The following is a 20803-nucleotide window of genomic DNA, read 5'->3' on the forward strand; positions in this document are numbered from 1 at the left end:
ATTCATCAGAGGCAGGGTGGGGAACAGAACAGGCGGATTGACTGAAATACACTGCTGAGGGGAGCAGCAGGCGAGACAGGAGGGGTCTGCTGCACCATGTGGGTAGCTCCCTGACCTGGAATCCAACTCGTACTGCAGTGGCTGCGTATAGCTACATGGGTTGTGTCTTAACCCCTTGTGCCACCAGTGAGGTCCCAACTTTGGTGTCTTTAACCAGAAGTCCAGAAGTTTAACCAGAAGTGTCAAAGTGATTAACCAGAAGTCAGATCATCCTAAACATCAGAGAGTGCAAACCAAGAGAAAGTGTAAATGGAAAGTGATGAGTGGTTTGTCCAAATATGAATTTTGAAGCCACCGGATTTTCATACTGGAAACTCGAAAGAAGTGAAAATATGATTCAGTAATTTATAATGTAATTTAGATTCATATTAAGATATTGCAATACATTAGGAAGTGAGAAACACTTTACATTCCTTAAGTTAGAAAATTGTTATGGAGCATAAGCCAACATTAAAACACTAAATATTAGCATAACTGAAAAGTCTGAGGGCCTTCCTGGTGGTGCAGAGGGTTAAGTCACAGCACTATGAAGCTATCGTTTGGTTTCTGGCCAGGGAGCTGACCACATGAAACAGCAGACCTCTCCTGACTTATCTGCTGCTCCCCTCAGCAGTGTGTTTCAATCTGCTTGTTCTGCTCTGCACTGTGTCTTTGGGGAATCCTCTCACCCCGTACACTTCTGGCCTACCCCTCTGTTCTTGTATGCATAAATAAATAAAATCAATCTTTAAAAAAATAAATAAGAGTTCAAGACGATGGTTTGGGACCCTGTATAGTTATTTTCTCTGTCCTTTTTTTATCAACCATACTTGAGATATTGTGAAGAGACCTGATGAATATAATTCAGCCCTAAATCACTTCACTCTATGGCTTTCTCCTGGTATGTAGGTGGAGTCATGTATTTAACTTTCATGTGTCAAACATCTAAGGGATGTAGGTGGAGTCATGTATTTGACTTTCGTGTGTCAAACATCTAAGGGACCCTCTCCAGTTGATGAGTTTCTTTACATCTTAATTGCTTGGGTACATTACTGATGGTGTCATGTATCATGGATGAAGAAAATCTAAATGGATATGCTGTTTGTGTCTGACTGAAAAGATTGATCTAAATCACCCAGAGTCGTGGACTTCATTGTGGGCATAAAACTTAGACACGGAAACGTGCTGAAGTTCAACTCATTTCATCATTTTCTCCTTCAGGGAATACCCTAACAGTTTATTAATATCCTCATGTTTCTTCATGGTAGTAATGGAGCCATGAATATTATCGGACGTTGTTGCCAAAAGAAATCTTCACAAGCATGTGATGAAAGAGCAGGTGAGCTTTTCATAACAGTGTAGAATTCTTGTTCATTCACATTAGCTAAGCAAAGCATCTTTATGTTGAACACCGACACTGTGATCCAGATATCAGGTCAAGATGCTTCTTAAATACCTGAATGTTGGTTTTGATGAAATGTGTCTTGGTATCTGAATGTCTTATTTAGACTATATGTGAACTTTTTACATTATTTTTAAAATTTATTCATACAAGAGCTGGGGTGCAGGTCAAAGGGGTGTGTGTGTGTATGTGTGTGTGTGTGTGTGTGTGAGAGAGAGAGAGAGAGAGAGAGAGAGAGAGAGAGAGAGAGGATTCACCAGAGACAGAGTGGGGCATAGAACAGGCCGACTGACTGAAATACACTACTGAGGGGAGCAGTGGGCAAGAAGGGAGAGGTCTGCCAAGCCCTGTGGGAGGCTCCCTGCTGTGGAGGGGGCAGATAGCTTGTCAGTCAGCGCGGTGCTTAACCCCTTCAGCCCCAGGGCGGCCCTGTTGTGCCTCTTCCCTCAGAACCCTGAACCCTTTATGGGCCCTGCAGTTTTCATGGGCCTCGCCCAACTGCCGGTTCTCCTCAACCTCCTCTCCTCCCACTTCCCGGCCGCAACCCCACCCCGACGACGGCCCGACGGGCTGCGCAAGGGGTTGTGGGAAATGTAGTCTCCAGCCTCTGTGGTTCCCGCGGAGGTTTCTGGGCGGGGCTTCCGCGATCTGCGTAGGCGCGGCCCCGCCCCCGTCCTCCCGAATGTTCTGGCGCCTCCGCGAGCGCTGGGGCGCCCCTTGGTGAGCGCGGGTTTGTCCCGGGAGGCCGGGCTCGGTTGAGCGGAGACGCCGGGAGGTTGGGGGGCGGGGGTCGCGGGCGAGCGGGGGCCCAGGCCGCGTGGAGTCGGGCGCTTTGGAGCCGATTCCCCCCGGAGCGCGCGTGGGGGCGGGGCAGGGCGTTTGGGGAGAACGTCCAGGCCTTTCCGGGGTGTCCCCGGCGCGGCCGCCCGGCCCTGACCCCGGACGCTGCCCGGGGTCTTCCCGGGGCGGGGCACGGGGTCCCCGAGGCGGGGGCCCTGGGGAAGCACGGGTCCGGCTGTGCGCATGCGCACTGACTCCTCTGGTTCCCCCCAAAAGTCGGGCGGTGAGGGAGAGGAGACCAGGCTGCGTTTCTGGGGGGGGTATTGCGCCCGGGGCCAGATTCACGGACCCAAGGTGGGCGGGTGACTTCACTCAGGTTTCCAGGGGGAGGCGCCCCTGTGGATGCGGGGAGGTCCCGGGAAACTGGGTTTGCAGGGCGTTGGGGGGTGGTTCCTGGGGCTTTGAGGCTTGTTGTCTGAATTTCCGGGCGCGTTTCCGCATTCCCGCCCCCAGGCGGCGTCCTGCTGGCTGCTGCACTCTGGCATCCCTCCTGGAGGTGCGCACCCAGGGGGGACTGCATCCCTGTTGGGGTGTCCACGGAGAGGAGGGCGGGAAGCGGCGCGGAGCCACTGCCGGGGTGTCCTGGCAGAACAGTGTGTTCGGGGCGTCGTCTCGTTGGAAATCGTGTCCACACTCTGAAGTGACTCCTCAGCTTTGAGACGGTTGTTCTTGGCGTGACTGTTGATCAGGCAGTGGGAAGTGTCACCTTTTACTAACTTATGGTGAACCTTCAACCCAGGTTCTGCCACTCATGGACTCGCGGGGCGTCTCCTGCCCCTGCTAGAAGTGTCACACGGCCATCACCCGCAGTGTCTCTCTGGTGTCTCCAGGCAGCATGTGGCGGACTCTGGACAGGAGACTCCTGGACCCCGTGCAGCTGCCTCCGTCCTCTGTGCTGGACCCCAGCGCCTCTCCCAGCGCCTGCCTCCAGAGCCCTCGCGCATCTGTGAGAGCAGCGACAATGGGTCAATCTCTGGTGAGTGCTGTGTTTGCTTTAGCTTGTGGTGCATTGACTTTATGTGAGTTCATCACCGGACATGTGCATTAGAAACATAGTTTTCTGCAGGGACACATTCCTCACCAGGGAAACATGTGGCGTAGATCCAGGCACTTCACATGTCCAGCATGTGTGAAGATGGGGCTCTGCCCTGGTGCTCATGCAGCGCTGAGTCAGAGTCTGTACCTGGGTCGCGGTTGATGACACTGAAGGTGTGGACTGTGGCTCTTCACCCCGCTGGAGAGAAACACTTCCCAGCTCTGCGCTGGTCAGGTGCGGGGTGAGGGAGGAGGGGACGGGGCCGGAGGACCTGAGTGCAGAATGGGGGTGAAGGAGTCACATGTCTTTTAAAAAGGACAACTGATTTTTTTTTCAAGATTTATTTATTTATACATGCACTGGGTACAGTCAAAAGCGCAGGAGGGTGAGAGAATTCGCCAGAGCCGGGAGCAGAGCAGGCAGAAGGACCAAAGTACACTGCTGAGGGGAGCAGCGTGCAGCAGGAGAGGTCTGTGTGCCATGTCGGACCCTCGCTGGCGATTGAACTGGCGCTGCAGAGGCTGGGGGCAGCTTCACAACCCAACGCTCAAACCCTTGCTCCCCCCAGGAGGCCCCAAGTGAATTTTTAAGATTTTTGTGCAGTAGCTAAAATATACTGTGTCCTGCACAACTCTCGGAGACTTTCATGCAGGCATCAGTCTTGGCATGTGTGCCGTTGAGTCCAGTGGGGAATCCTTACATAACTGCCCCTGCCTTTCTCTCAGGTGGCCTGCAAACCGAAGGTGCCCAGTAGACTATTCAGAGTCTTTTTTTCTGGCCGTTGTTTCCACTGCTCCTGCGCATTTCTCCTTGGTGTGGTCTGAATGCATTTCTAGTGACACTCACTACACTCTAAGTTGCTCTCCAGTCCAGTTACACTCTCCGAAATTTCCTGCCATGTTTGAGAACACCATGTGTGACCTTTGGGAAATTTCATTTTTTTTTAATTGTTTTAAAGCTTCTTAAATTTTTTTTTCTTATTCTTTTACTTATTTTCCCTCCTCGATATGTCATTGACATGTGTAGCACTAAAAGCCTTTTGCTGAAATAGTTGCAAGTTTTTTTTTCCTACAATCCTAATGGGTCTTGCCCTACCCCTTGTTTCCCCTCTTCCAAACCACTCTGGCCAGTCCCCTGTCTGCCTCCCTCCCTAACTTCTCCACCCATTCCCCTGTTCCCTCTGGTGATCATCTTTACCTTCAAATGACCCTGTTCAAGTTTTATTCAAGTATTTTGGCTGTAAATATTTTTTGGGTATTTATTTTCCACAGATGAGTGAAGCTATCTCATATGTGTCTTTACTTTTTGGCTTATTTCTCTCAAGAATAGCACCTCCCGGGGCCTCCCTGGTGGCACAAGGGGTTGAGATGCAACCGATGGGGCTGTCTGTAGTCTCTGCAGCACAAGTTCCATCCCCCGGCCAGCCAGGGAGCTACCCACATGGCGCAGCAAACCTGACTGGCCTGCTGCGTCCCTCGGCAGTGTATTTCGGTCTCTCTGCCTGTTCTTTTCCCTGCTCTGTCTCTGGTGAATCCTCTCACTTTCCTCCCTGCACCTCTGGCCTGTATCCCAGCTCCAGTATGTATGAATAAATAAGCCTTTTTAAAAAAGAGAAACAGACTGTCACCTTCTTGCCGACCCATTTTAGCCTCAGTGTGACCCTTTGCTCCTTCCTCACAGCCCTGCAGTGCTCCCCTGCGTGTGCCTCACCCTTCCCGCCCCTGCTGAAGGGATGTAGATTGGGCCATGACTGAGCAGTTGGGAACAGAGCTGCTCTGCTCATGGGCGGGATAAATCTTTTTGTGTTTGAGTTTTCCCGTGAGGATAGTGTGTAGAAGTATTGCAGATGACATGGAATTTCCGTTTTTATTTCTTTAAGAAACCTCTGCACCCTCATCCACAGGGTCTGTTCTGACTGTCATGGCCACCAGCCGTGGGTGAGAGCTCCCTTTTCTCTGTGCCCTCTCCAGCGTTGTTCATTCCATATTTGTTTTTTTTTTAGTGTTTCACTTTTTTAAATACTATTTTACATATTTTTACATCATTTTAATTTTTGCACAGTGTAATCATTTACATCTTCGTTGTAGTCCCCATAAAATTCTCACCCCTCACTCCCCATTTTGTATAAATCCATTCGTTTTCATTTGGGCCTTCTCAAGGTGTGAGGTGGCATCTAAGTGTGCTTTTAATTTACATTTCTCTTAAAATAAGTTAAGGTGAACATTCCAATTGTCTGTAGGATGTCAGAATTCCCTCTCTAGAGAAGAGTGTATATAGTTCCTTTGTCCATTTTTTAATTAAGATTTATTCATTTATGCATACAAGAACTGGGGTACATGCGAGAGGTGCAGAGGGTGAGAGGATTCGCCAGAGACAGAGTGGGGAGCAGAACAGGCAGACTTACTGAAACACACTGATGAGGGAGCAGTGGGGAGTCATGAGAGGTCTGCTGCGCAATGCGGGTTGCTCCCTGCCGGCCAGGGATCAAACTCTCGCTGCAGAGGCTGTGAAGAGCTTCATAGGCTGCATCCCAACCCCTTGTGTCACCAGGGAGGCCCCCTTTGTTCATTTTTAGTTGAGTCATCAGTTGGTTTCCCGCATTGTTTGGGGATATTATAAATTTTGGAATGAACCCCTTGTCATATGTGTGGCATGCAGATTCTTTCTTTGTTCTGTAGACTGCCTTTCAGGTTTTGGGCTGGTTTCTTTTAAGGTATGAAAGCTTTTAGGTTTAGTGGTGTCCCACTTGTTGATTTTTGCTTTTGTTTCCCTGGGTGTTGGGGTTGTGTTCCCTAGTGCACTTTGGGGCAACTGTCCATAGTGTGTCCCTATATTTTCTGTCAAGTACTTCACCAAATATTTAATCCATTTGGAATTTTATAGATTGATTTATTTATCCATATAAGAGCTGGGGTACAGGCCAGACATGTGGTGGGTGAGAGGATTGACCAGAGACAGAGTGGGGAACAAAACAGGCAGATCTGGTGAAATACACTACTAAGGGGAACAGCAAGGAGACAGGAGAGGTCAGGTGTGCCGTGTGGGTGAGTTCCCTGACTGGGGATGGAACTCATGCTGCAGGGGCTGTGGATAGCTTCATAGTGCTTTGCCTTAACTCCTTGCTTCACCAGGGAGACTCCATGTTGCTGTATTAAGTCGGTTGGAATTTGTTGAGGATTATCGCTTCTCTGTTCTTTGGTGGTGGTGGTCTATTTTTCCCTTTTATGCTGTCTTCCTTTGGGGGGGATCAGGGCAATGTTGACCTCGTCGCATGTGTTGGTGAGTTTTCCTCTGTCTTCGGTGTTTTGGAAGATGCATATTTCTTTGTGTTTGCTTCTGTCATGGTCTCTCTGATGATTTTTTTTCTGTGTCCCTGAATGCTTGAGTATCTTGTGCTTCTGAATGTAGCTAGTCCCTGTGTTCCGATCTGGTCTCCCGTCTTCAGTCTGCACTTCTCCTGAGTGAGTCAGTCAACTGTGTTTTGCCATTTCTGCCAGTTACACTTGAGCGTGGGCCTCTGCCCAGTCCTACTGCCACAGGCTCGGCTCCCACCTGACTGCACCTGTAGCCGTCCTGATGGCACCTGCCGCTCATGCAACATGCAAACCTCGTCCTGTGTTGTGCCCTCCCGTGTGGAATTAGATCCTTCTCAGCCCAGGTCTCCCGCCAACAGAAAGGAATTTCTCTGTTCCAGAGTTTAGTCTCACCCAATGCAAGTTACTCTTCAATATTACCTGATATCTTAATGGTTGCTAACAACAGCACCGCCATGCGTGCGTGCGTACGTGTGTGCATGTGTTCACTTTCTTTCACATTACAGTTCTCACTCTTGGCCAAACCTGATGGATGTGTTTTCTCAGTGATGAGGTTGCTCCCTTTTCTGCCTCCAACTGGCCAGGGTGTGGTGACACCTCAGAGTTCAGGGGGAGAAAGTACTCAGGGGTCAGTGGGACACGTTTGAACAAGGGTCATGACACAGACACTCGCTGAGTAAAACCAGGTAGCACACATTTTCATCATTTGACCTTTGGTGGTTGGGAGTTTATGTCTGTGATGCTCAATGTAGTTTTTAATAAAGAGCTTCATGTTTCTGTCATCGAGTCTGGAGTATAGTTGGTGTGTTTGCATTTGTCATACGTATGATTCTTGCTGAAGTTACGGTTAATGGTAGATTTTTTTTAATTTTGATAGATGTTTATAGAATATTGATGGAATGAATATATTTTGCAACCTAATTTTACCAGCTCTTCTGTCACCTGTGACCATGCAAGTGTTTCATTTTATAAACCTTTGTACAAATGTGGGGAGCAGCAGTGGCTGCTCTTCTGCCCAGCATGACTGTTGCTTCTTTTTCTCCTTTTCCTAGAAAACGTGGCCCTCCATTTATTCATTCATTCATTCATATTTTAAAAGATGAACTTATTTATGCATACAAAAACTGGGGTATGGGCCAGAGGTGTGGGAGGGGGGAGGATTCTCCAGAGACAGAGTGGGGAGCAGAACAGGCAAATCTATTGAAATACACTGCTGAGGGGAGCAGTGGGCGAGTCAGGAGAGGTCTGCCATGCCATGTGTGTAGCTGTCTGGCTGGGGATTGAACTCGTGCTGCTGTGGATGCGGTACAGCTCCATAGGTAGTGTCTTTACCTTTGAGCCACCAGGAAAGCCCCTGACCCTTTATTTAAATGTAAAATAAAAAGTCTCCTTTCGCTGTTATTGCATGTGGTGTTCTTTGGCTTTTAGTATCTGCCAGTGTTATACAGCCATCACCACCTTCCAGATTTTTTCTTTTCCCAGTAATAAAATACTGTACTCATTAAACTCTTGCTCCCAACTGCTCTGTCCCTCAGCCCCTGTGTCCACCATTTACTTTCTGTTTTCAAGAGTTTGACAACTCAGACCTGTATGAATGGAGTCTTATTACACCTTGTTTTCTTGGTGAATCTCTTATTTTATTGCATTGTTAACTGTTTTGTCATTTCATAGGTATAGTACAGGAGTGCATTCATATTGTAGTGTGTGTCATTGTTTAGTTCCATTGTGAGGCTCATTAATAATCTCTTATGTGTATTTTCCAGTCTTATTTATCCATTAATCCATCACCTGGGGCTTGGGTTGATTTTGCTTTGGGCTGTAATGAATGGTGGTGCAGTGACAGTAGGTGAGCAAACATCTCTGCCTGTTCCTGCTCTCCCTACTATTGGTGAACACCCCGAGGTGGGGTTGGGTCCTCCTGTCATTCTGAGTTCCCTTTTCCCAAGAATCACCTTCCTGTCTTCCCTCCTGGCTGCATCATTTATGTTTGCCCCAACAGTGCGCAAGGGAGCCAGGTCCCAATTTTTGCCAGTACTTGTTATTTTCTTTCTTTTTAAATCATTGCGATCCCAGCAGATGTAAAATCTCATCTCTTGTACTTCTGATTCATTTTTCCTTCGTGACTGATCGTATTGAGCACGTTCATGTTTTAGGACCCGCTTGGGTATGTGATTTGCAGAGCTGTGTATTCCAGTCCTTTACTCATGGCTGCACATTTCCATTTTGAACAGGGTCGAAAGTGCGAGGGGATTGTATTGTCCCATTTCGTCATACGGTCCTTTTATGGCATCCTGAAGCCCACGCCTGCCGGAGGTCCCTGTGAGTTTCTCTGTGCAGAAATGAGCCATCCACCATCTCTCTGCTGTTGTTTTATTTCTCGTATTAGTGTTTTAATCAATGAGCCTGTAAATAAATGCATTTTTGTTTTCCTAGAACTGGGATGTGCCGGGTTACCTTGCGAGAGTTGCTGTCAGTGCAGCAGGCTCATCGTGTCCTGGATGCTGTTGTGTCTTTGCATTTGTTTAATTCATTGTTTAACCCTCCGGGTTTCTTTATCCCAGCGAGTCTCTGCCCTTGGTTCCGCTACATGCGTTGCTTACTGTTTTGTCATTTCACTGGCAGCGTACAGGAGCTCCTGTGTGTGTGAACACGGGTGTGTGTTATACTCATAGTCTGCTCACTGGGTTTTCCTTTCCAGAGTCGCTTTACTGTGGCTTTCATTAGTTTTCCAAGAATGAATTATAACTAGTTAGGACCATTTTTATGTATGTTGTCTTTTTGTTGTTGTTACGTAGCGTCACCCAAACCCATTGTGATTAGGGGACACTGAGCGTCTTTGTTAGTCCTTCTCTCACTGGGAATGTTGATGTCGCCTGTGGCTGTCAAGGACTTGTTTTGTGTTAAGGAAAAATCCTCTGAATCCTTTTTTAGCTAATATATGGAAATTTATTGTAATGGGTTCCTATTCTATATGTATGTAGAGGTGCACAGGATTTACTACACAGGAAAGGAAAAGATGGAATAAATTTACGGATTTCTTAAGATGTTTGTTTTCTTATACCGTGTGTCTTATTTTTCAAAACTCTTTCATTTCTTTCTCCAAAAGAAATATTTGTCTCTTCTAGTTGTTTTTCCTCTTCTTTCGATACCTTTTGTTCTGGTCACCGTGTTCTCCCCTACGGTGATGAAAACTATCAATAATATCCTGGAGATTCCCAAATTCTTTCTTTTCTTTAATATTTATTTTATGTATGCATATAAATGCTCGGGTGTAGGCCACAGGTGCAGGGGGTGAGAGGATTCACCAGAGACAGAGCGGGGAACAGAACAGGCAGACTGACTGAAATACACTGCTGAGGGGAGCAGTGGGGAGATAGGAGATATCTGCTGCGCCTTGTGGATAGCTCCCTGGTTGGGGATCGAATTCGTGCTGCAGCAGCTGCCGATAGCTTCATAGTGCTGAGACTTAAACTCTTGTGCCACCAGGGAGGCCCTGATAACCAAATTTCTGTTTTCAGCTTAGACTTCCTGATCTATCAGACACATGTCCAGTTGCGTGTGGAATTCCAGTGTCTACCAGCCCATCATGTGGACAGCATATTAGGAAAACATTCCTCGTACCTCAGCCACCAAGTTATTACCAAGTTCTCCTCCCCTTTGTCCTTCCATTTCAGAAGTGATGACCTGTTCTGTCTTCTTCTGACTTTGTCAGCTGAACATCTTTTCTTAAAATTTTACTTTATATGTATTTTACATCATTTTTTATTTCTGCATGAGTTATGCATTTTCATCTTGGTTATAGTCCCCATACATCCCACCCTCCTTATTTTAACCCTAATCCCTCCACCCCCCATAGTGCATCTCTGTTTTATACTTGCTTGTAGTTGAACATCTCTTACCTTTGCTTTTTCCCACCTCATTGCTTGAACATCCTCGTTTCGGGTTCAGTTTTTGTTTACTGTGAGTTTGAGATACCAGGCTTTGAGGTCACGGGAGTAAAATATTGGCACAAAGTTGCACATGTTTTTCATTTGTTATGAAGCTCTTTTAGCACATGAGTCCGGATATATGTCTGTTACAACTGCCAGCCAGGCTATCAGCTCCTCAAGGAGCCAATTTTATTCATCCTTTTATTCTTAGAATCATAGACACTTCCAAATATATAAGGTAAGCTATAGTTCTACTTGTAGGACCAAAGGGGTGAATGTAGAGGCGAGGCTCTTTCAACTACGAATTCTATACAGGACCGAAGACCCACAAAATAAGATGTGTTTGCACTTGCTCTGTCTGACCCAGGCTCGCGGCCCTGAGATGAGAAATGTTCCCTCAGAAGGGACGGTGTCCTTTGAAGATGTGGCTGTGAACTTCACGTGGCAGGAGTGGCGGTACCTGACTGAAGCTCAGAGGACCCTGTACCGGGATGTGATGCTGGAGACCTGCAATCACCTGGTGTCCCTAGGTGAGGAAGCTCCAGTGTAACACTCTAGTGCAATGCTGTCTTCTGCACGGATAAGTGTGCGCTTGCTTATGAAACTGAGTGTTGGTGAGGTTGAACATGGCAGGCAGTGTGCATTGTGGGTGTTTCGGTTTTCGTTTGGAAAGATTCAGATTGGCCTCTTTTGCACACTCTTCACTTTGCTTTTGTTAGTTTTCAAAGACTGAAGTTGAACTTGATTGAAGACCAACACTGTTTCTCATCACAGGGCACTGTGTTACCGATCCTGAGGAGAGCATCAGGTCGGAGCAGGGATTACAGCCGTGGACTGTGGACAATCCCCCAAACAGGACCTCTCAGGTTAGTCAGTGCTTGCCAGGTCGGGAGCCTGAGAGGAGACTGGGAGTGTGGCCAGTGATATTGGCCACACTGAGGTGCTTTTCCAGTGTCCAATCTTGGAGAGTGTGTCTGCATATATCAAACTGATTCTTTATTCAGTTTCCAAATAATACTCTCTTGTGAATTTTGTCCTGCTCTTTTAATAATGGTTGTCTATGTTCTTAAACCAGTATGCAGTCTCTGACACATGGGGATGATTCTGCAGTAATCACATATCTCTATTCTCTCTCTTAGTGTATTCTCATAGACTGTTTTCTTTAGGTACCTGTTCAGGAATTTTTTATTCTGTGTGTTCATGGGAAGTTTAGCCAGTGGTAAATTTTCTATGAGAGGGGAGAGCAACAGTACTCACAGAAATGATCTTTACATTCTAAAGTTATATACTCTGTGAGGAAAGAATATGTAATAAATACATTTATTAATAGAGAGGTAAAGCCACAGAGGATCTTTGACCAGCATGAGTGAAACAAAGTGGAGGATGTTGTTTTTGTGTGTGCTCCATACGCATCATTACAGAGATTAATTCTTTTCTTTCAGAGCTCAGGTGAGGTGAATGGGTTGCACTGACATGTCATATCTATAGTTTCCTCTGCAGTCTGGGATAGAGTCTATGTATTGCTACTGGAGATGTCACTGAGCTGGTGACTAACTCAAAAAGGATAGAGAGGCGTTGAGTGGAGAGTTATTTAGAACATGAGTAGTGTTTCAGGGGCAAGCCTTGTGACCACCCTCATAGTAATTGTGAGGCTGAGGAGGACCCAGAATTGTTCAGCATTGGAAGGGATGTTCTGTGACATGGGAGGGGGAACCTGAGGTGGTGGTTTCTAAAGCCATGGCACCAAGAGTTTCAGGTTGGGGGCTCATACCTTGAGGAGCAGTGTGACCTGTGCAATTCCACCTTCTCGTGGGAATCGTTGGGCGGAAAGTAAAGGAATCGACGACAGTGTGATGTAGCTGAGAGTCACACACGACATAGAAACTGGAGCTGCTATGAACAAAGCAGAAACACAGGTTTCAGGGAGTGCATTGAGAACACCAGGGTGTTGCTCTCAGAAGGATGTGAGAAAAGACTTTAACGCTGATAGCACAGGATGTATGCAGAACTTTTTTCCTATCGCTTAGCAGGAATGTGGGACACAATTATGAGGTGGAGTTTGCTGCAAGTATTAGGATTCTGAGCCTTATGTGATATATTTAAATATGAACTGACTGGTCTCTTCCGTGGAGGGAAGCACATGCCTCTGAGAACCTCTGCCGGTGACTGTGACCGTGGCCCAGGCCAGAGTCGAAAGAAGAACTAAGGAAATGGAGAAGCAGAGTCCTTGAGTCTCAGCAGGCCTCTTGCTTAAAGTGCCTGGGCAATGACTGGGTCTCTCAGTCCACAGGTTTCTGGGAAAGTCATGGCCTCTGCAGGGCTTGGTAATTCAGAAAGTACCCTCAAGAGTTGCACAAGGTCAGTCTAAGAAAGAAAGTGTGTAGGATCTATGTTGGGTGAAATGCTTCTGGTTGAAATCGACAACTCTAGTTAAAAGACTATATTTACCAAATATTTATGATTTTATAAAACCATTGTGAAATTAGATTTACTGCTTTGTTATCCTGGTTTGGCATTAGAAAATCTGTTAATTGGGGCCTCCCTGGAGGCCTAGGGATTAAGTCTCTTAGCTGTCACTATAATGGCCTGAGTTTGATCCACAGTGAAGGAGTTCACCGACTTTGGCACAGCAAACCTCTCCTTTCTTACCCGCAACTCCCCTCAACAGTGTATTTCATTCAGTCCGCCTGTTCTGATCAACACACTCCCCTACAGCACGCTCCCCTACTGCACCCCCACTCCTGCACCTCTGGCCTACACCCCAGATCTCCTATGCTAAAGTAAAAAATACCAAAAATCTATTCTCCCCATAATTTACTACAGGCAAAAAGCATGAATCAGAAAATCAATACCTGTAAATTATGTTGTAATATAGGAACTTCTGTGCCGCTTAGTAGTATTCACTCAGAATGCTTACTTTTTAGAGACATGGTCATTTTTATCTCACTTTAGATGTCCATAATGTGGATCACCTGACTCAGGACAGCCCTGCAAATCAGGGCAGACATGTGTGGCAAGTTCTTACCAACAGCAGCAAAATTCCATCCAACGAGAGAACTGACTTAATGGAAAAAAGCAATTTGCACTCAAGTCATTGTTTGAACCATAGTATCAAAAATGAAAAGAATTCAGCGATGATGCCTAAGAACTTTACTATACATAGGACCATGATGATCCCTGGTTAGCCTCATGAAGGGCATGCTGGAGAGAACGAGGAGGTCTTTAGTAGAATGAGGGAACCCATCAAGTATCCTGAGCACCTTAGTCACCAGGTGATTCAGAACTTTCAACAGCCTTTTGAATTTCGTGAACAAGGAAAAGTTGTGAGTGAAGAAACAGTATTTACACCTAGAGGAGCCCTTCTGGAAGGGATTGCCCGTAAATGCAATGAGTGCAGGGACACCCGTGATGAGGTAGCTTTCGTTGTCCGAGACAAAACCCAAGGAGGACAGACTCCTTGCAGTTGTAATGAAAAGGGGAGAGCTGTGGAGATGACTCCAGTGCATTTGAATCCTCCTAGGTATGTTGAACATGAGCAGCAGAAATGTTGTGAAAGTGGGGCCAGTCTCAGAAACACATTTCACGCCTATCCGTGTGAGAGTATCCAGTTAGGAAAGAATAATTTGGGATATAAGAGATATGGTGAAGCGGCCTCTAAAACCTCTGTTCTGACTGAACATCAGAAAACACAAGCAGACGATCAACCTGATGAGTGTGGGGGCACCGCTGAGATTTCCTTACAGAGGGGATACCAGAGAAATCTCACTGCAGTGAAGTTGTTTGGCTCTAATGATTACGTGAAAACTTACTCATGGAAGACTGCCCTCACTTTACATCCACAGTCTCAAACGGGAGTGAAGCGCTACCCGTGTCAGGTGTGTAAGAAAACTTTCAGGCGGAAACCTGCTTTTAGTGTCCATCAGAGAACTCATACAAAGGAGAAATCCTATGAATGTCAGGCGTGCAGGAAAGTGTTCTCCCGTAAGTCACTTCTTGTCCTACATGAGAGGACTCACACTGGAGAGAAATGCTATGAATGTGAAGGGTATGGGAAAGGTTTTTCCAGTAAGTGTTACCTCAGTGAGCATAAGAGAATTCACACTGGAGAGAAGCCTTATGAATGTCAAGAGTGTAGTAAGACTTTTCAATGGAAATCATCCCTCAATAAACATCAGAGAAGTCACACTGGAGAGAAACCCTATTATTGTGATGAGTGTGGGAAAGCTTTTTCTAGTAAGTCATCCCTCAGTCTCCATCAGAGAAGTCACACTGGAGAGAAGTCTTATGAATGTCAAAAGTGTAGGAAGACTTTCCTCTGGAAATCATCCCTCAGTCACCATCAGATAATTCACACTGGAGAGAAAACCTATGAATGTGAAGGGTGTGGGAAAGCTTTTTCCAGTAAGTGTTACCTCAGTGAGCATCAGAGAATTCACACTGGAGAGAAGCCTTACGAATGTCAAGAGTGTAGGAAGACTTTCCTCTGGAAATCATCCCTCAGTAAACATCAGAGAATTCACACTGGAGAGAAACCCTTTGATTGTGAAGGGTGTGGGAAAGCTTTTTCTAGTAAGCCACACCTCATTACACATCAGAGAATTCATAGTGGAGAGAAATCCTATGAGTGTCAAGAATGTGGGAAGACTTTCTGCCAGAAATCATCCCTGAGTAAACATCAGAGAAGTCACAGTGGAGAGAAGCCTTATGAGTGTCAAGAGTGTGGGAAAACTTTCCAGTAAGCAAGCTCTCACTGGACATCAGAGATGTCACTGGACAAAATCCCTATGATTGTGAAGAATGTGGGAAAACTTTTCAGGAAGTCAGCCCTCACTAGGCATGACAAACTCCACACTGGAGTGAAATGCTATGAATGTCAAGAGTGTGCAGGCAGGCCTCCCCTGGTGGTGCAGGTGGTTGAGCGCAGTGCTTTGAAGCTGTCCGTGGCCTTTTTGGTGGGAGTTTGATTCCCTGGCCAGCCAGGAGCAACCCCATGGTGCGGCAGACCTCTCCTGTCTTGCCCGCTGCGTGTATTTCAGCAGTGTATTTCGGTCAGTCTGCCTGTTCTGTTCCCCGCTCTGTCTCTGGTGCATCCTCTCACCCTCCCACACATCTGGCCTGTACCCTGGTTCTTGTATGCTTGAATAAATAAAAATCTTTTAAAAAATATTCAAACTTAGGAGTTCAAACCACATCATGCAGCTGAGAGCAATGGGAACTGACATACAGTTTCAATCTTAATTGCGTGGAGTTACCTGGTTCACTCTGTTCTCCCAAGTTCATGCAGTGATGATGTTGCTGTTCCTGTTGCTGTTGCTTCTAGTATCCTCTTAAGTTCCTGGGCGATGCTATGCCTTTCCACAGCAGCTGTCTGTCTACATGGCACACTGCATGTTGCGTGGGTAAGTGATCTCTCTGGGTTTTCTAACTTAGTCGTCACGTTCTGTCCAGTACTCTAAGTCTCTGTGGTGCCCCCCAATGCTGGAATTGCTCACCACCAAAATGTCCTCCTCTAGAAGGAAATGTTGAACTGTGTGCTCTCGGCTATAGGTTGAGGTCTGCAGGTATCTTTACCTACCTTTCATGATGGTTTTTCAGGGCCTCCCTGGTGGCCTCGGGGTTAAGTCTCAGCGCTATTGCCTGCTCTGGCCAGGGTTCCAGCCCTAGCTAGGGAGCTGCCCCACATATGGCCACAGCAGGCCTCTCCTGTGTCACCTGCTGCTCCCGTTAGCCAGGTATTTCAGTGGTTCTGCCTGTTTGTCACCACACTCAGTATCTGGTGAATCCTCTCACCCCCGAGCCTCTGGTCTACACCCCAGTTCTACAGAATAAGGGGATTTTGTTGGAAGATTAATTCTGCATACAAGATCTGGGGTGCAATCCGGAGGTATGTGGGGGTGAGAGGATTCTCCACAGAGAGATTGGGGTGCACAACAGGCAGATCTACTGAAATCCACTGCTGAGGGGGCAGTGGAGACACAGGAGAGGTCTACTGTGTCCGTGGGTCACCTCCCTGGCCAGGGATCAAACTCGTGTCTGCAGTACTGAGAACAGCTTCATAGTGCTGAGACTTCACCCCTGCACCAACAGAGGACCCTGAAATTTTTTTAAAGGAAAGGATTCTTGCCTGTTAAATTTTTTTTATTAAATTATTGTTCATATTTGTGCAATATTGGATTGCTCCCCTTCTGTATAATTCTTGCAAATGTCCTGTCCGCACCGCCCCTGTGACCCATCACCCCAGGCCCTGGTGCTCCTCCTCCCCTCCTGGCCCCTCTTCTGCCCCATCTCCTGCTGGCGTCTCAGCTCTGTCATCTGCCTGCTAGTTTTGTCTTTTTCCCCTGAACCTTTCTTCGTCCCCCTGTATTCCTCCTGGAGGTGATGATGTAATCCAGGTCTTTTTCCTTCACTCTTTGTTCAGAATATAATCCCTACTGCCATTGCTGGCCGTGCCCTGAATGTGGTCTTTGTCTGAGTCAGTTCATACCTTGGGGTGAGTGGTCGGTGTGGAAGGTGGTGGCCGAGGAATTCCTTGATGTAACTCTCGCTACCACTCCCCCCTCAGGGACCCCGGGCACCTTCTGGTGTGTTTCTTTGGATCCGTGGTGATACTGAGCAGAGAGTTTGTGCAGCAGGCCCGGAGTCTGAGGCCTGGGGTGTGCTCTTCCTCATTTCTTGTCTTTGGTACGAAAGTACTTCCAAGTGGAGCCCAGAGTTCCAGAAGAGCCAGATATTTACTCACAGGAGTAAGGACAAGAAAGCTCCCTGAGCAGAACGGTCCCGAGGGGTGGCCGCTGGGGCCAAGAAGCAGGGGCTCCCATGGCTGTGGCGGGTAGGGAGCGGGTGCTGGTCGTGGGGGTCTCTGCGGTGTGTCTCTTGCTGAAGGGCTTGGCCTGAGGGCTCTTCCGAGGCTCTGAGGCCCGCTGAGTTTACCCCCGTTACTCGCCTGCATGTCCACACCTAGCCTCAGTCTGTGGATTTGCAGTCGTGCCCTGTGTAGGCTCCTCGGCATCCTCTCTGTGGGGCTGGCCTCAGGGCCCATCCATTGGGGATTGTTTCTCTGATCATGTATTTGGGACTTGGGCGCCTGCTCCTCCCTGCCTGCACCCTCTATTCAGCTTTCTACGTCAGGAACATCTCTACGGCCAGAGCCCCTGTCCTTTGTTTCGAGGTTGGTGACTGACGGGGTGTCTGTCCCCTGAGAGCATCCTCCCTGATTCAGGGGGGGTACATTGGTCCCTTCAAACTCCACCTGGAGTGTCGGGGCCACGGGCCATATTCCTCAACGCGCCGTGGGAGGCCGCTGAGATTTTCACCCCTAGTCCGCAGGCCACTTTCCATGATGCTGCAGGCTCCTACGTGTCCTTGAGCACCCTTTAAACATGGCATCGGGCCCCTCAGCCTTCACCTCAGACCTGGTCCAAAGAGGCCTGCAGGGTTTGCTAAAACAACACTCCTCTGCTAGTGCCACGTTCCCTGGAAGTGTCTGTTGCTGTGACGTGACCCATGTGGGCTGTTGCAGCAAGGGTCACTCTCTGCTCTTAAGGTGAGGGGTTCAGGGGACTCGTGTCACGCCCCCCTGCAGGTATGTTGGGGCGTCCAGGGGTGTGGTGGGTGAGGCCTCTGCAGATGGGTGGGCGGCCCAGGTGGGTGGTGATGCTGTCGGCGGAGGCCCAGGAGAGGCCTCCACCGTGCTCCGTGGGGACCTTGCCCAGCTCAGCCGCATCCCGGGGTCAGGACGTGCAGCATCAGCACAGCCCAGAGACACTGTCCACGCTCCAGCGGTGAGGACACTACAGGAGCCCTGAGCTCCAGGGACAGGGAGTGGACCAGGGTGGGGGAGCACTCCCCAGAGACGAGTGGGGAGCAGAACAGGCAGATCCATTGAAATCCACTGCTGAGGGGAGCCGCGGGGAGACAGGAGAGGTGCTGCGCCCTGTGGGTCAGCTCCCTGGCTGGGCATGGAGCTCTTGCTGCAGTGGCTGTGGACAGCTTCACGGTCTGAGGCCTACAGAGCAGAGAGGCTATGGGTCCACTCTTGCGTTGGGCGCTTATCCTTTGGATATGGGGACAAGAGGTGTGTGCTACTTGCAGGTCTGTGCCATTTCCCTTGGTCGCCCCCACCCCTATGTTCATCCCCTGGATGAAAGGGAATGTACCCATAAGATACCGAGGTGGAAGGCCGGTCTTGGGCTGCAAGGTTCTCTTTCTCTGGAGAAGCAGAACTGCTCGGGAAGAACATGTTCTTCTTGGTAATGTAGCCAGGCTAGAAAACAAAGAATAGTTTGACTTTTAACCCTTTGCTCTCCGAACCATTCTGGACATTGGCTACCAGCTACTCGATGCTACTTTGCTGCGGAAACGTGCATTTACAGACCCTCGTATTATTTAGTATAATTTTGGAACCAAGTAACATATTATAATGATATTGGACATATATGAATTGGGTGACATCGAGGAATGTATATTTGCAAAAAAAAAAAACAATATTTTATTGTTTATAATTTTGTACAGTGTGATAAGTTTTGTAACACTCCCCAATATGCATTGCAGGCTGATTAGTGGAGCTCATCTTTACTACTACTTGTGTCATGAGACTCATTCGTGGTTGGACACTTTGCCATTGTTCTAATGAAAAATATGAATAAATGCATGGATTGAAAATTTCTAATTGTTATTACTGACTGACAAGATGATATTTACCAAAAACGCTTTCACCAAACAATTTATTCACTAAGAAAATAATCAGTTTTCCGATTTTCTCCTCGTTACATCTATGTGCACTGCTCGAAGCTTCAAACCAAAATGAGCTCAGCTTTGAAAATCTTTTCCTCCAGATGTAGACTTGTTTATTTGTAATTATATATCTCACTGTACAGTGCACGCTATGTTCGAAAATCAACCTTTCTTCTACAAAATCCCCTTATCGCTCTTGTCAAGTGGCGTCATGAAGTGCTCGGACTGTTGTGAGCATGCATCTCACGTTCTCGTCCGACACAAAACCCGCTGACATTTCTTGTATATATCTTAGTAATTTTATGATATTTTGATTTAATTTCATGTGCCCTTTCAAGATAAAACTTCAGGGAAACATGCATGTCTCAAAAAGTTGTGTTGAAATAACTCAATTCCCCGTAATCACTAATAAATTGCGATGTCCCCTAAGAGGGGACATCGGACATCGGAGTGCAAAGGGTTAAGCAATGAGCAGAAAGAACGCAGGTCTATTTTGGGGATGTATGTAAGCCTTTGGGACACCCTGGTTTCAGAAATAAGAGTTACACGACAGAGTGAGTGTATGTAATGCCACCAAACTCTGCATTGAAAAACATATGCCTTCCTAAGTACAAATAATGAACTGGAAGAGGAAATTAACAAAGCCATTCCACCTGCAATTGCACACGCAAAAAAAATAACTGGGAATAAATTTAACAGAGGAGGTGAAAGACTTTTACAAGGAAAACTATCAAACATTGTGGAAAAAAATAATAGAAAGCATAGAGAAATGGAAAGAGAGACCCAGCTCATGGGTTGGAAGAATCAACATTGTCCAGAGGGCCATCCAACCCAAAGCCCCCTCTAGATTCACTGCAACCCCAATAAATATCCCAATGGTATTCTTCAGAGGAATAGAACAAAGATTACTGAGGTTCATATGGAAACACAAAAGACCCCAAATAACCAAAGCTTTCCTGATTAAAAGTGGGGGGAAATGAAGGAGTCACACTTCTGACCTCAAACTAAAGGTAAGGGGCCTCCCTGGTGGCCCAGGGGTTAAACACAGTGCTCTCAAACTACTGCCAGCCACTGTACACAAGTTGGATTCCCAGCAGGCCAGGGAGCTGACTGACATGTGCCTCAGATCTCTCCTGACTGGCCTGCTGCGCCCCTCAGCAGTTTATTTTGTCATTTGGCCTGTTCTGTTCCCTGCTCTGTCTCTGGTGAATCCTTTCAACCCTGGCATCTACGGCCTGTACCCCAGCTCTTGTGTGCATAAATAAATAAATCTTAAGTATTCGTTAAACGAGTATTTTGGAAAGCCAAATAATTGAGCGAGAGTTACCTTATCAAATCCTTAGTTACAAATTAATCTGACTTGTGATATCATTTTGAAGAATACTAATAATATGTGTAGATTCATGAAACAAATCTGTAAAAACTTGGATGTGTGCAAGATTATGTGGAACATCCCTAGAGAAAGGAAATACATCCCGAGAGCAGGCCAGGAGGAGATGCTCACCTTCCC

General features: G+C 47.2%; 1 protein-coding gene across 1 annotated transcript in view; it reads left to right on the forward strand.

Moving 5' to 3' along the window:
- The first annotated feature begins 2125 nt into the window (after window positions 1-2125).
- Window positions 2126-20803, forward strand: part of LOC129146207 (zinc finger protein 39-like) — a 33042-nt gene continuing 14364 nt past the window's right edge. Inside the window, exons 1-5 of the mRNA XM_054697773.1 lie at window positions 2126-2161; window positions 3021-3257; window positions 10928-11090; window positions 11335-11426; window positions 15881-15959. Of these exons, the coding sequence (XP_054553748.1) occupies window positions 3117-3257; window positions 10928-11090; window positions 11335-11426; window positions 15881-15959 (475 nt within the window). The 5' untranslated portion in view covers window positions 2126-2161; window positions 3021-3116. The remainder of the gene's footprint in view (window positions 2162-3020; window positions 3258-10927; window positions 11091-11334; window positions 11427-15880; window positions 15960-20803) is intronic.

This window comes from Talpa occidentalis, unplaced genomic scaffold (genome assembly GCF_014898055.3).
Source record: "Talpa occidentalis isolate TD23 unplaced genomic scaffold, MPIMG_talOcc4v2.1 talOcc4.18, whole genome shotgun sequence".
In the NCBI taxonomy this organism is placed as follows: Eukaryota; Metazoa; Chordata; class Mammalia; order Eulipotyphla; family Talpidae; genus Talpa; species Talpa occidentalis.